Source organism: Ursus arctos, unplaced genomic scaffold (genome assembly GCF_023065955.2).
Source record: "Ursus arctos isolate Adak ecotype North America unplaced genomic scaffold, UrsArc2.0 scaffold_14, whole genome shotgun sequence".
In the NCBI taxonomy this organism is placed as follows: domain Eukaryota; kingdom Metazoa; phylum Chordata; class Mammalia; order Carnivora; family Ursidae; genus Ursus; species Ursus arctos.
Window position 1 is genome coordinate 35,000,459 of NW_026622808.1, and position 15,276 is coordinate 35,015,734.

A 15,276-nucleotide genomic window follows, 5' to 3' on the forward strand; every position below is an offset into this window, starting at 1 on the left:
GGCTAAGTCCCAGGCAGGCACGAGGGTCTTCTGCTGGGGTCTGGGCTGAGTACCACCCAGGGCCCTGGCTGGGGGGATGGGGGGCTGGGGGCACAGCCCAGCTCTTCCCCCTCCCCCCACCTCTCCCAGACCAAGCACCCAACCCACTGTAGGTCAGAACGGATCAGACAGGATGGGCAGCACAGGGCCAGACAGGGCCTAGTCCTGGGCGTTCACCTAGTTTCTTGCCCCAGCACCACCACTGAGCGAAGCCTCAGGTCTCGGCCTCCCCAGCCATTTAATGGCTTCAGGTCTCATTGCCCAGAGAAGGCTTCTGCTCTGATGTCTTCAGGGTTCAGTGAGTGTCCCCAGGGCCATGTCGGGGGACAACCCTTTCACTGCTGTCTGCAGCCACCAAACCTTCCCCCCTTCCCACCACTTCCTGCTGCCCCCTTCGCTGGGGGGCTGAGGGCCGTTGTCCTACCATGACAGGGAGCGGGGGCTTCTCCAGAGGGTCTGGCTGGCAGACTGGGCAGCGGCTGCAGGAAAGGATGGTTGGAGCTCACAGCCCCTTCCCGCATCAGCTCAGAGAACAGAGAAGTGAGAATTAAGAAAAAAACCCAGTAGCCCCCTCCCTTGCCCTCACCGGGCCCAGGGCGAGGGTTGGGGGGTGTACTGAGTCAGCTTATTTGCATAGGCAGATGGAAGACAGCCCCTTCAATCCTTCCTCTTTCCATTCCCCCACCACCCCCACCCCAGCCTAACAAATTCGCCACCACCTCAGTGGGCCTCACACCTGTCATCAGGGAAAGTCTGGGGAGAAACAGAGGCCCAGAGCCCAGTCTCAGGTCAGTGAGAGACTGGGACTGGGGGCAGTACCAGATGGGGGCTGGGCATGCTGACACCCCTGCCAGGGCACTCCCTGTCCCAAGAGGACTGTCACCCTCACCGTTCAGCCCCTCGGCCCCTGCCCCAAAGGGAGCTCCCTTGGGCCAATGGCTCCCACATCTGCCCTTTCCTGCCCCCCACGGCCCTGTCCCAACACTCCAGGGGGCCCGGCATGCCCGGGGGTGCGGCAGCGTGGGCCTCGCCCTGGCTGCACCTGCCTCCACCACAGCCTGCCACTTCCTCCAGGGGCAGGGCCTCCTCCTCTGCGTTCCCAGTGTGCTGGGGGCCCCGTCAGAGCACCTGCCCCATGGCCGGGCCAGCTGCGACGGACCCAGCTGATCCTAACAGATTATTCAGGCCCAAGGCCCCAGGGTGATCTGGGCCCACGGCAAGTCCCGTTGGCTCCAGCCTCAGAATCTGCCCGTTGCCCACGACGTTCACATTCACCAGACTGGCCTGAGCTGCCATCGACTCTCGCCTGGACCAGTGCGGTCACCGCCGCCTCACGCATTGTCTTGCTTCTGTGCTCACACCCCACGGCCTATGCACATTCAGCTCCTAAGTCACACTAGACCCTTCCTCGGCTCAGATTCCTCCCTGGCCCTTTCTGGAATCCAAGGCACAGTCCACATCATAGCCAACAAAATCCTGTGGGATTTGCTTTCCCATTGCCTCCCCGACCAATCTCCAGCCACATTGGCCTCCTTGCTAGGGCTTGAATACTCCCCTGTAATCTCCCGTCCCAGGGCCTTTGGACTTACTGTTCGCTCTGCCTGGAGACTCTTCTAGATATTTAGTTGGCCCCCTCCATTGCCTCCTTTGTATCTCGGCTCACACATGGCCCTCTGGAGGCCTTCCCTGACCTCCTTTTAAACCTCTCACCCTAGATCTGGCTCTCCTCAGCCCCTTTACCTGCTGCTTTTCGTTGTCATAACTTTTTACCTGCTAACACATCATATCATTGATTTCCCATGGTTTATTGTATATTGTCTTATTCCCCTGCTGGAATGTCTGCTTCTTTTTTTTTTTTAAGATTGTATTTATTCATTTGAGACAGAGAGACACACAGAGAGAGAGAGAGAGAGCGCACAAGCAGGGGGAGGGGCAGAGGGAGAGGGAGAAGTGGACTCCCCGCTGAGAAGGGAGCCTGACGGGCTCGATCCCAGGACCCTGAGATCATGACCTGAGCCGAAGGCAGACACTTAACTGACTGAACCACCCAGGAGCCCCTGGAATGTCTGCTTCTTAATGGCAGGAGTCTTTTGTCTGTATACCCAGGGTCCAGCACAGTGCCCAGAACATCATAGGTGCTCAATATTTGCTGAGCCCGTGAGTCTCCAGCACTCAGCTCTGGGCAGGCTCAGAGAGTGTGTCTCTGAATGATGTCTGGATGAATTAATGAAAGAACAAAGAGCTTCTGCTGGGAGGAGGCAGAGCCGGCCCCCCGGCCCTCCGGCTTCCCCATGCCCACTTCTGGGTGGCTGTCCTGGCAGGCAGGCTCCAGGCTGCCGGGTATCCAGCTGGCACCCAGGCCCAGGGCTTCAGCAGCGTGGGGGCAACACCACTGTCTTCCTGCCCACCCGGGAACCAGCGTTTGGGGTGGGCAAGGATAGGCCTCCTTCTCTGGGTCCTAGCTAGGGTTCCAGCTCTCCTCGCTATAATTGTAGGGTCTTGAGTAGGGGCTGCGAAAAGCCCTGGGGATGGGACACTCCTCTGAGCCCCAGCCCAAGACGTGCTCCCAAGAGAAAGACCGTGCCCTCAGCAGCTGAATCCTAGCCACTGACCCCTCATGTCCCCTCCCCTGCACACCTCCCACCTGGGATAGGAGGGGCCTCTCACCCACTTTTTGGAGGCACCGACTGAAGTTCTGGCTCCTGCTGAATCCCGAGCCCGAAGGAGACTCTCCCAGAGTCCCCGGGAGCAGGGAGCCAGACCCTTGAGGGCAGGAGCACAAGGAGTGGAGAGGACCAAGGAGCCGATAGAGCTCAGGTCTGCACGCACGCGTGCAGACTGGAAGTCCAAGGTCCACGCCTCAGCCCCCACGAGTCCAGGAACCCCAGCGGGCAGAGTGTACCCAGTGTGGCGGGCTGAAGAATGCCCCAAGGAGGTCCACAGCCTACCCCCCAAACCTGTGGGTACACCCTATACAGGACAAAGGGGGCCTTGCAAGTGGGATTTAGTGAAGGGTCCCGAGGTGAGGAGAGCATCTGGAAAGTGGGGAAGCGAATGTAATCCCCAGCATCCTTAGAAGACAGACGAAGAGGAGGGTCTGACTACAGGGAGGCCATGTGACTGGGAAGCAGAGGGAGGCGGAACCACAGACAAGGTGCCACCTCTCCGGCTTTGAAGAGGGAGCAGGAGCCATGAGCCAAGGAATGTGGGCAGCCTTTCCAGCTGGAGAAGGGAAGGCAACAGATCTCCCCTGAGGCCTCCAGAAGGCACGAGTCCTGCCAAGAGCTGGGTATCAGCCCTGTCTGACTTTGGCCTTGTTAGATTTATAAGAACTACTAAGACAGTCCGTGTCTGTGGGTTTAAGCCACTGAGCCCGTGGTACCCTGTTACAGCAGGCGTAGGAAACCAATCCACCCAGATGCCCCAGATCATGGCGAAGGTGTGCCCGCCTCTCAGGCTGAGCTCCCATCAACAAGGGGACCCGTGCGAGGCCTGTGTCCTCACACACGCAGACACACACCCTCCCACATACCTGCAGCCAGGAGTGCTAGAGCCCCCCAGCAGACTGACAGGCCCCTTCCGAGTTCCCCAATTCCCAGTGCCAGAGGTGATTCCTCAGGGCCGGACTCAGGTGTTGATTTAAAAATATTTTATTCTTTAAAAAATACAGCATTCAACCATCTTATCTTTCAGTGACCCCCTACCCCAGCCCTGACTGAACCCACCCCTGTGGCCAAAGGCTTTGGGGCTGTGCTAGGACCCTAGCCTCAGTTCCCCTGGGGGCCAAGCTCGTTCCAGGCTCCCTACCCAGCCCCCTTGAGCCAGCCAGGCGGGGTCCCTAGACCCCGTGGGCACACAGATGAGAGGCAGCGACAGCAACAGGGGGAAGGTCACAAGATGCTGAGCCCAATGGCCCTCGGAAGCTGCAAGAATGTTCTGTCACCAGCCGTCCTGCCCCATAGGAAGCAACCTTCCCCTGGAGCCCAGGCTGGGAAGGAGGCAGGTGGCCGGGAGCAGGGGGACGCACAGCCCCACAGTCCACATGCCCACATGGCTCCGGTCCGGCCACCTAGCTGTCGTCCCCATTCTCGCCGGGGCCACGGATGAGGCGCTTGTGGCCCCGCTTGCCCCCTGGGCCCTTGGGCTTGGCGAAGGCCTGCTTGAAGGCATGTTGTTTGGGGTGCACCTCGTCGTAGAGGAACTCAGCTGTCAGCTCCGCCCCATCACCAATCTCAATCTGCATGGGGCAAGGCAGTGGTCTGGTGGGGGCCCCGACACACACCCCCCTGGGTCAGCCCCACTCCCGGGGCACCCCCTTGACCTCTCTCACACTCCAGCCCTGGGGTCTTCTCCCAGATCCCCACCCGAATGCCACCCCCAGGAACACAGAGTTGGGGCCCGCTGCCCTGCGCACCTTGGTGACCCCCTACCTGCCTTCCAGACCCAGGGAGAGGAGAGTCACGGGTGGGTAAGCCTGGGGCTTGTCCACGCCACCAGTCAGCTGGCCCCACCCGTGTAACACAGCGCTAATAACCCTACCCGACCACTGCCTTGGGACTCCAGCGCCCCAGGTGGAGGGCGGTGGTACAGGCCCCTGGGTGGTGAGGCTCTGGGGAACGGGCACCTACCTTCTTGGAGATCTCCAGCTGGAAGTCCTGCTCCACAGAATCGAGCAGGCGACTCTTGCAGCTGGAATAGAGCATGCGCTCCTTGATGCTGCACTTGTACCCCGGCATCGAGTAGATGAACACTGGGGGGGCGGGGCGGGGGGACGTGAGCGGAGGCTGGGAGACCTGCTGACCCACGCCCCCTGCAGCAAGGCCACCCAGCTCCTGTCCAGGCACGCTCACCCACAGACTCGAGGGGGTCACCCTCATGGGTATGCTTGTAGAGGAAGAAGTGGTAGCGGGCAGCATCTCGGGGAACCCTTGAGGGCAGCTGGGCCACCTCCGTGGGCTCCGTGTGCACCAGCTCGATTGTCTCCCGCTCCAGGTCCAGCTTCTGCCAAGGGCACGGGGAGTTGTGAGAACAGGAGCCTGGGCCCACCCTAGCGAACGAGAAGTCCTCGAGGGGACAGGCAGGAGCCAGGGCCGAGCCTATTTGTGGTCTCCCGCTCTCAGGACTCCCCACCCCAGCAGCCATCCCGCCATGGGGGTCCCTGCGAAGAGGCCACACCTGGGCCCCTAGCTCTGCCCCTCGGAAAGCTCTGCTAGAGGAGCAAGTCCCACCAAGGGCAGTGGACAGGACAGCAGGGAGGGCCTCAACCGGAGGGAGGCACCACTATCAGGCTGGCCTATCCTCAAGGGTGAGGCTTCTGGGGGGGACACGCCTCAGAAGGAAGAAGCCATTCTGCCTGGTAGGGGGAGGCATGGGGCGCCCGGCAGGCTCAGTCAGTGGAACATGTGACTCTTGATCTGAGGGTCTTGAGTTCAAGCCCCACGCTGGGTGTAAAGCTTACTTTAAAAAAAAACAAAAAACAAAAGAAGGGGCAGGGGCAGCTGGGTGGCTCAGTCAGGCGTCCAACTTTTGATTTGGGCTCAGGTCATGATCTCAAGGTCATGGGATCAAGCCTGGGTCAAGCTCCACACTCAGGGGTGAGTCTGCTTGAGATTCTCTCTCTCCCTCTCCCTCTGCACACCCCCGGCCCGCTCACACTTTCTCTCTCAAATAAATACATAAATCTTTTTTAAAAATTTAAAAATAAGAAAAAAAATGAAAAGGGGAAGCCTGGCCATTGGGCCAGGAGGCCCTGAGGAGAGGGGGCAGCCAGGGGGGCTGCAGGGGCATCTCAGACAGATAGGGGCTCAGGTCTGAGGGGTCAGCGTGAACTCCAGGGTGAATGCGTGTGTGCAGTGAGGAGGGCGGAGTCAGGGACAGATGTGTCTCACGGATGTCCCTGGACATGAGCAAGGACTGGGCAAGGCAGGGGAACGCCGTGTGTCTCCTGCATGCGGCGAACAGGACCAGGTAGGGCCGGGGAAGGGGCGGGGGACAGTGCGTTCCACGAGGACGCGGGGGAGCTGAAGTGCACAGACCGGGGGGAAGGGGGCGGGCACACATCCGTACACAGTCCGGCCGAGCAGGGAGCGGCCCGGTGTGCCTGGGGCGGGACAGGCACCTACCAGCTGGATGTAGCTGATGGTCCTCTGCTTGAGCTGCTGCAGTGCCCGCTGGGCTGCCGGCTGCAGTGGGAAGGTGAGGCCCTGCAGGGTCTGGTGCTTGCTCTCCACACTGATCTCTGTCTTCACCTGGGGATGGGGGAAGAGCAGGGCGTAGCCCTCCTGCAGTACAGGCCAGCCGCCAGGCCTCATGGGACGTGGAGGGCCTCAGGCCGGGACTTCCGCCCACCCGTTCTGGCACAACTACCTCGTTAATACGGATCTGCTGAAGCTCTCTCTCGGCCGAGGTCAACGGGGCGGGCGCCGCACACGACGACAGGTGCTTCTGGTACCCAGCAAAGGAGAGGTCGTCCTGGCCGGTGGATGCAGAAGCACAAATGGGCACCTTGGCCTGGGCTGGCAGAAGCCCGCTGAGCACCCAGCTGGCAGCCCCTGGACTCCTCCAGCCCTCCCCACGCCTTCCCACTCCTGGCACCCACTTCCCGTGCGACCCCGCATAACACCCCACCCTCTGTGGGCCTGTGGGCCTGGCCTGGGGGGTCTGGCCTGGGAGGCCTACCTTCACAGTCCCAAAGAGTTCATCCTTGATGTGGCCACCGCCAAACTCCTTCTTCACTGTGGCCCGTGTGGCTGCATACAGCATCTTCAGCCGCACCTGGAGGGCAGGAGCTAAGCCGTGAGACCCCTCTAGGCAGGGCTGTCTCTCCAGGAGCAGGCAGGAGCCTCTGGGTGGGGACCAGGTCACACCCAGCAGAGGGCGCAGCGCAGGGCAAGGATGCAATGGGGTGGAGCCCTCTCCATGCTGACCTCGCTGGCTCCTGGAGCCAGGCTGAGGCGGCTGGGAGGCATCTGGGAGATGCCAGGCTTCAAGCACAGGGTCTTGCCCTCTCTCAGACTCCGGGGCAGGACCTGGTGTCTCTCCCCTCAGAATCCCTAGGGCAGGGCCTTGGTATCTTGCTCGGACCCAGCTTCCCCTCTCCCCTGATCTGGGGGGCCGGGCGGGGGTCCTCAGGACTCACGGGAGAATTGTCAGGTGACCAGGCGAGGAAGAGCCACTCAAAGCCCTGGGCGTTCTGCGAGTCCAGGCGGTAGAGCAGATAGCAGGGCTCCTGGGCGTCCAGCAGTGGCAGCACGGCCTTGTCGTAGTCCTGGTCCCAGCGGCCCATCAGCTCCCGCGAGGCACCCAGCACGAGCTGCTCTGGGGGCAGAGGCCGGGTGAGCCACGGAGCAGCCATCTCCCATACCCATCTTGGACTGTGGACCCCCTCGGCTGGGGCTCAGACCTGCTGGCCACTCCACCTCCTTCCCTGGAGCTCGCAAGTCCCCGAAGGATGAGGCGATGGGACTGAATCCGTGGATGAGTAAATGAATGAACGAGGGCTCAGTGCTGCCAGCTGTACGAATGCATGCGCACACGCACACACACGCATGCACAGAAATGGCCTCGAGAATGCGCCCCCAGATGACCGAACACCGACAAGCGCGAGAAGACACGCAGCTGTGTTGCCCACAGCCACCTACGATGTGGTCCCCTCGCAAACACCCACACGCCAGACCCATCCCCCGGCCCAGCTGCTCAGGCACAGTCCCACTGTGCCACCTCCTGCTCCCCTCCTCCCTTAGCCTAGGGCCCCAGCAGAACCCCCAGCGCACCCTTCTCAGAACAACTCTGCCGAGGGAGGTGGCGAGTCCAGCCTCAGACACAGGGAGCTGCAGGAGCAAAGAGGGAGATGGAGGCTCCTCCCAACACGATACAAACCTGTACCCTGCTGCCAGCAGCCAGCTAGAGTCCCCCCCCCCCCCAAATGTCACAAACCTCTTAACGGCCGGGGCCAGGAGGCCTGCCACCTCCCCGGCTGGTGTACATTGGCCAAATGGGCCACTGAGGCTGGACACACACTTGACCTATCCACCCACAGGGCCTTAGCGGGGCGCCAAGCACCAGCCCAGGGCGCACAGGCATGGCCAGGGGCTACCCGACCACCAGGCCCTCCTGATGAGGGCAAGGGGCCCAGCTGTCTAGAGCCCAAACACGTCAGGCCCACCAGCCCAGATGCCTCTTTGCAGGCCTTGGCCTCCTCACCGATCCTCCCAGAACTCTGACGGGATCAAGGGTGAAAACCAGCAGGCACAGTTGGCCCAACAGCACTGCCAACACTGTTTAATTTTATTGCCGACATTTTCAAAATGGGAAGCTTCACATAAGAAGTGGGATGGACAGGGGCGCCTGGGTGGCACAGCAGTTGGGCGTCTGCCTTCGGCTCAGGGCGTGATCCTAGCGTTGTGGGATCGAGCCCCGCATCAGGCTCCTCCGCTGGGAGCCTGCTTCTTCCTCTCCCACTCCCCCTGCTTGTGTTCCCTCTCTCACTGGCTGTCTCTATCTCTGTCGAATGAATAAATAAATAAAATCTTTAAAAAAAAAAAAGAAGTGGGATGGACAGATTCTCTAGAAGGTGCTCCAGCCACAGTCGGGAGGTGGGCAGTGGCCGCCTGTCAGGGGGCCTGAACCTTCCTGGGGATCCCAGGTGGCCCAACAACCACAACGCAGAACAGCGCTAAGAGCCCACCCAGAGATCCCTCCTGCTAAACACCTGCATGGACGTCCGGTCTGGGAGGCAACAGGGAGGCTGTGGACTAGGGCCATGAGTCTATCTCTTTCGGGGGCAGGGGGCTGGTGGCCTGTCACCCCAGGAAGCCTTTACTCTTGATCTACTGCAGTGACCCCGACCCAGCCTCTGAGGGCATCTGAACTTGGCGATCCCGGACAAAACCCAGCACAGCTCTGGCACTGAAGCCTGGGGTGAATTCTGGGTCTGGGCAGACCCTGCTTTGCACCAATTCAGTGGGTGAAAAGTCAGCTGGGAACCAAGCCCTTTTGGGAGGCCCACGCTGCTGGCTACTGAGGACTGGAAGGATTCGTGGGGGGCCCGACCCACTCCCAGTGTCTGTCCCCCTCACCTCCAGGGACAACCCTTCAGCACGAAGGGAAGGCGGAGATGTCGCCACCAAGCCTCTGTCCAGTCCTCTTCTTCCTCAAACCCTCCCCGCACTTCAGGCCTCAGCTCAAGCTCACCCACCCGCAATCCCTATATGCCAAGCACCGCCCTCCACAAGCCTTGGGTTCCCAGCGTCCAGGCCACGGCCTGGTGAGGCCTGGAATCCCCCAGTCATGCCCTCAAAGCAAGCTGGGCACGAGTCTCTTTGCCCTGTTGCAGGGGCACTTCCCAAGGGCAGGGCCCCTGGCTTCTCCTTGGGACTCCCCCCGGCCAGCAGCCAAGCCAGGCCAGCCTGCCGATCACAGAGGGAGGTGAGTGGCACTCGCCACATGCGGCAGTGCCTGGCCTCACTGGTCCCCTGCCCCCATGCCCAGCCCAGCACTGGGCCTCTGACCCTACATAGCCTCTGGGGAGCTGGACAGGACCCCCAGGCAGGGCTGTCCTTGCTGTCTCCCCAGCTTTTGACCCCTGCTCTAACAAGGGCAGTGATCATGCCCACCTCCGCTGCTCCCCTACAAAGCACCTCCCGTCCCCAGATGGAGGAAGTGAGGTCCTGAAGGGGCTGGAGGCCAAGATCCAAGAGCTCCCAGAGAAGCAGCTGGGTCCAGCCTTCAGCCCACGCCCTAGCTCGCCAAAGGGGGCAGTAGGGGGCACTCACCATCCTCAATGACGACTTTGATGAGCCGGACAGAGCCAGCCCGAGCCTTGGCGAAGAATTCCTTCAGCTCCTCGGTGGCTACGAGCACAAGAAACATGGTGAGGGATGAGTGGGCAGAGTGAGCAGGGTGGACAGGGACACGTTCAGGGCCCGCTCGGTCCTGCGGGGTCTGCTGGTGGAGCTGGGAGCCGGGTTAAATAGGGCCCCCCATGTGACTGGGAACCTGACACGGCCCATGAGCAGAAGCTCCCAAATTTAGCCGGCAGTGTGGCCTGCTGGCTGAGATAGCGCTGGTGACAGGGTGGGTGGGGATGGGCCAGCCCACTCAGGGATGGGGCGGGCTCTGGGACAGGCCAGGCCTACCAGAGCGAATGCCCCCTACCTGTCCCCTGAGGGGGGCCCAGCACTGAAGCGGCCTGTGACACTGTCTGGCATATCCACAAACACAGAAATAGGTGAACAAACACCCCCACTGTGCACTGACCACTATGTCCACGCACACACACAGAGGCACGCGTGCGTCACCTGTTGTGTATGCCATCGGACAGCCACTCAGTCCAGCATGTGTGAATGGAACAAATAAACCCGCATGTGACAGAGTGGAGTAGAAATGCAAACACCCTCACATGTGAAAACCCACTCAGCTGGTCAAAGATAAGCACACACACACATTTAGAAACGCCAACATATACACGGACACAGTCCCCCAGTAACAAACACATAGGCCTGCACACCTGGGGCCCTGTCAACCAGGCTGCCTCACCCTGAGAGGCCAGGAGCCCAGCCCGAGCCAGCCCTAGCACAGCCTTGCCAGGGGCAGTAAGTCCCCAGTCCTGAGGCAGTCCAGAAGGCTCCCAGATGAGGAGTGGCAGTCGGGAACACTCCAAAACAGACCCTGTCTTGGTCCTTGGGTCACAGACATGGAAGGTGACAGCCAATGACCAAGGATCCCAAAGGCAGACGTAAGGACCAGGGTCGTCCTGGATCTACCAGTGGTTCAGACGCGGAAACAAAGTCCAAGTAGGGAAGGGGCCCAACTTGGGTCTCTGGGTGTGCAGGGCGAGGCCAGCATGACCTTGAGGCCACCCAGGGGTCAGGAGAATTCGGCAGGAACACAGCTGGAGGGCTGAGGTCAGAGAATATTTATAGGGCCCAGACTGGGCAGCTTGGGGGGTGGGGGTGGGGCCTTTAGGAAAACAAACTCTGGTCATGTCCTCAGGGGCCCCTCAGACAGGGTGAGCCTGAGACCTCAGGCTGCATACCGCCCTCCATGGCTGCTGGGCGAGCAGGGTCCCAACCGAGAAGCATGGCGTGGAGACACAGCCCCACTGCGCCAGGACAGAGCTGCCTATCAGCAGACCCCAAGCAGGTCCCCGAGGTAAAGCCTGGCCTCTGGGTCTCCACCTTTCCCAGAGCTGTGTGTGACCTCTGACCTTGCTGAGCCTCGAACTCATCTATACTATGGAGCTAACACTCCCAAGCTGTAGAGAGCCATGCTGAGGAGTAAATGGGAAAAAATACTCAGTAATGGGGCGTCTACGAATAACAAGTGTTAAATTTTATTACTGTAATGACGGCAGGGCAGGCTGCATTGAGCGGCCCTTTCCCCCTGCTCAGACCTTCTGGGAGGTAAAGCCAAGAGGCTCCCCTAAGGGAGAGGCTGCCACGCCCCTTCTAGAGTTACTAGGACAGAGTGACACCCCAGTATTGGAAGAGACATCCCCCTCCATGACTCCTCAGCCACCATCAATAATCCAGAGGCCAGGCCTGGGACACCTGAGCCTCTATCATCAAAGATTCATGCTCTCCCACCTCCCTGCCCCCGCCTCTGCTGCCCTGCCAACCCTCCACCCCGTAAGCCTCAAGTTACAAGTCCCCCCACCCCCGCCCCCTGCCCTGCTCTGAGGTCACCAGATCCACACTTATGGCCACGACTGGGCTGGCATCTGGGCATCCAGGGCATTCGATCTCACCTGCCACCTCCCTGGGGCCGAAAGGGAAAGGAGTGCGCTGCTCATAGGCAGCAGGGCTGGGGGGCAGCCCAGTCCCCAGTGACCCCCCTAGGCATGCCTGTCTTACCACATGGGAAATGAAGGCGCGAGGCAGGGCCTTGGCCACAGGACCTGTCAGTCCTGAGCAGGGAGGAGGGGCCCTGACTTCCGATCCCCTCTCAGATGGAGGCAGCAGCAGTAGTGACCAGACAAAGGGGAAGGAAGGGGCAGGTCCAGGGGGGCAGCTGTTCCCTTCTGTGGGGCTGAGTCACGAAGCCACCCTCCAGCTCTTCCAGCTCCTTCTGGAGAGGCTGGCCCACTGGTAGGAGGCTGGCCCTGACCCAGACCCTGCCTTTTCTGGTCCTGTGGGGTGGGGCCAGGGAAACCCTCTAGCTGGTTTAGCCACCAGGCAGCCACGACAACCACAAGCCAAGCTGACATCCAGGCAGTTGGGCCGGTCGATGGTGGGTTGGTGTCCCCGGGCTGGGGATCCTGGTGTGGTGGGAGGAGTGGCTGATGGCCAAACCACCAGGCTGTCGGCTGTCTGGGCAAGCAGCCTGGGCCTTTCCCACAGGCCAGGCAGTCCTCCCAAGCCAGTGACAGAGGGGGATACTCAGACCCAGGTAGGGTCAGGACATCTGGCTCCTGGCCATTGCTCCCCAGCCTGTGTAAAGAGGAAACTAGGCCCTTGGGGGAGGGGGTGATGCTCTAGGCTGGAGAAGCATGGGTAGGGTAGGGGGCATTGGCCCCAATCTCTAAAGCCAGGACCCTTCCTCACAAACCCCATATGTGGACCCTCTTTTCTACCTCCAGCCTGGAGCTGGGACCTTCCAACCCTGGCTGGGGCAGACTCAGGAGATCTGAGTGGAAAATGGTAGGGAGGTCAGAGGTCAAGGTCAGATTGGCAACTCTCCCCATCCCACTCTGAAGGCCCTGTCCCGGTTTTCCCTGGTCTTGCTTGCTCAAATGTGTGAGGGTCCTAGGAGGAGCCAAAGGTCAGGGACCCCTCGTCACACAGACACAAACCCACAGAAGCCATACAGAGACACATGATACATGCATCCGTGGTAACGAACGTACACTGAGATGTAGCCAAACTGCACACACACACAGACACCCACAGACGTGTGCACATAGTCACAAAACACTGATGCCTAAAGATGGTTCCATGCGACACTGGTCATTCAATCAGCTATTGGTGCATGTGCATGAATGACCCTAGACGTACACAAGCAGTCACATCCAGATATCCAAACACAGGACTGTACTCACAAGACAAGTGCACATGCGTGCACATTCCCCCAGATGTGTACATCCGGTACACCCACCCCCAGAAAGGAACAAAAACATATAGATGGGTACACACAGGCACATCCACCCCCAGATGGGCACACAGATATTTGCACTCCAGCTGTGTACCCACATACACCCACTCCCAACTATGCACAGTAAGAATCGCACGCCCCCAGATGTGCCCACCCCAGGCGACCCTCGGCTGCAAAAGAGAACAGGAAGCTTCCCCAGGCTGGTGCCAGGAAGGAGAAAGGGGCTGAGCGCCAGGGACGGGGCGCAGCCGCGAGCGGAGACCCTCAGCCCCCTGCCCGCCCACCATCCGCCCTCACCGTGGATGCCCGTCTGGTGCGCCATGGCTCCGTGCCCCGCTCCGCCCGCGCCCTTGGAGCCCTCGGCTCAGCCCTGGACCCGCTCGGCTCGCCCGGCCCGGGAGGAGGAGGAGGATGTGGCGGCGACCGCCCAGCCTCGCGCAGCTTCCCGGGCGGTGCCGCAGGACCCGGCCCAGCGCGCCCCGCCCCCGACGGGCGAGGCCGGGAGGGGGCGGGAACTCGGGGCCGCGCGTGCGCGCACCGTGCGTCTTGTTCCGGGTGGGCCTATCGCCGGGAGCTGAGCGGTGTGTCCGCGCGCCTGCGCGTGCCTGTTTGTGGCGGACAGGGCCTGCGTGTGGTCGAGCGCGCGTGGGCGCACGCGGGCGTGTGTGTCTGTGCGCCCGGGGCCGAGGGGTCTGTGGCTGGGGCGGGTCCGGGAGTGCGCGCGCGAGTCTGTGCGCCCCACGATAGGTGGGTTTCTTAGTGGGGTGGGATCCGCGCCCCACTTATGGCCATTTATGGCCGGGAAGGGTGTTCACTTGCGGATGTGCGCGCGTGTTTGTGCCGCATCCCTTTTCGTAGAGACGTTTCCTGAGCGCCTCCTGCGAAGCCCTGGCACCTGGAGGCTGGCCTGGCCGCAGGCCCTGCCCTGAGGGGGAGTCGGACTGGTATACCAGGTAGTTAGCAGATGAACCTGTGGCCCCGAGGGCCCAGCCCAGAGAGCCAGGGGCCACCAGGAGGTGAAGTTTGGGTGGAGACCTGGAGGTCAGCCTAGTAGAGCAGAGGGAAAAGTTTTCTGAGAAGCGGAAACTACATGTGCAAAGGCCCAGAGGTTGAAGGAGGGCCAGCGCTTGGCGAGCGAGGAACTTCCCAACTCCTCATCAACTTCTGGCTCCGTACCCAGAGACTTTGCCTTCTTTGGCATCAGCCCTGCTGTGACTGGCCAATGAACATAATGTATCTTCCAGGCCACCGTGAGTCAGGGGCGAACACGTGACCCCAGTCAGTCCAATCAGAGCCTGTCCCGGACTTGGGCTGGAAAGATTGGGAAGGAGGACACGTTTTGGGGCTGGGGTTGCTGAGAATTAATGATGGGGTGTGGGGCCTGCCTGGCGCCTGGCCCCAGTTTGAGCTCCCTGCTCACTGTCCCACTACCCCGCCCTGACTAAGGAGCATTGCGCCCTCTTCTATGTGCCTCAAGCCCTGGGTTTCTCATTTTCTGAGTGTCCAGCAAACACGAAACTGAAGAATTCTCTCTTCTCTTCTTTTTTTTTTTTTTTTTTTTTTTTTGAGAGAGAGAGAGAGCGTGAGAGCGCACGGGGTGGGGGGAGGGGTAGAGAGAGGGAGAGAGAGAATCTTAAGCAGTCTCATCGCCCAGTGCAGAGCCCAATGCCAGGCTTGATTCCACAACCCTGGGATCATGACCTGATCCGAAATCACGAGTTGGTTGTTTAGCCCACTGAGCCACCCAGGCGGCCTGAAGAATTTTCTTTATCGTTCTTTTTTTTTTTTTCTTAATCTATTTATTTGAGAGAGAGAGTGAGAGAGATCACAGAGGGAGAGGGAGAAGCAGGCTTGCTGCTGAGTGGAGAGCCCCATGTGGGGCTGGATTCCGGAACCCCAAGATCGGGACCAGAGCCGAAGTCAGATGCTTAACTGACTGAGCCACCCAGGCACCCCTGAAGGATTTTCTTATTTATCTTCCTGAGCCCACCCTGAGACTGAACCTGTGTGGTGTGCTCACGTTGGCCACCCCACGCTGGAACATAAGAACTGTGAGGCCTCGTGGCCTGCCCTTGGGAGAATAGCCCCTAGGCAAGTCCCCAGCTCAGCCCTGCCACATTGCAGATGCGACCAACCACATAGAGCCAA

General features: G+C 60.6%; 1 protein-coding gene across 3 annotated transcripts in view; it reads right to left on the minus strand.

The window, feature by feature from the left end:
- The window catches only part of LOC113256944 (twinfilin-2), a 24,534-nt gene extending 10,933 nt beyond the window's left edge, over positions 1-13,601 (minus strand). The window contains exons 1-9 of one of the 3 annotated variants that reach the window (XM_026500968.4): positions 13,426-13,582; positions 9,813-9,890; positions 7,178-7,356; positions 6,718-6,813; positions 6,406-6,510; positions 6,162-6,287; positions 4,890-5,040; positions 4,668-4,789; positions 3,674-4,276 (exon numbers count right to left, since the gene is read on the minus strand). In XM_026500968.4, coding sequence (XP_026356753.1) covers positions 4,109-4,276; positions 4,668-4,789; positions 4,890-5,040; positions 6,162-6,287; positions 6,406-6,510; positions 6,718-6,813; positions 7,178-7,356; positions 9,813-9,890; positions 13,426-13,450 — 1,050 coding nt within the window. In that variant the 5' untranslated portion in view covers positions 13,451-13,582 and the 3' untranslated portion in view covers positions 3,674-4,108. Of the gene's footprint in view, positions 1-463; positions 4,277-4,667; positions 4,790-4,889; positions 5,041-6,161; positions 6,288-6,405; positions 6,511-6,717; positions 6,814-7,177; positions 7,357-9,812; positions 9,891-13,425 lie in introns of those variants that run through there. The other 2 variants (XM_044384887.3, XM_044384886.3) reach the window with 2 other exon arrangements.
- Between the last annotated feature and the right edge of the window lie 1,675 nt (positions 13,602-15,276).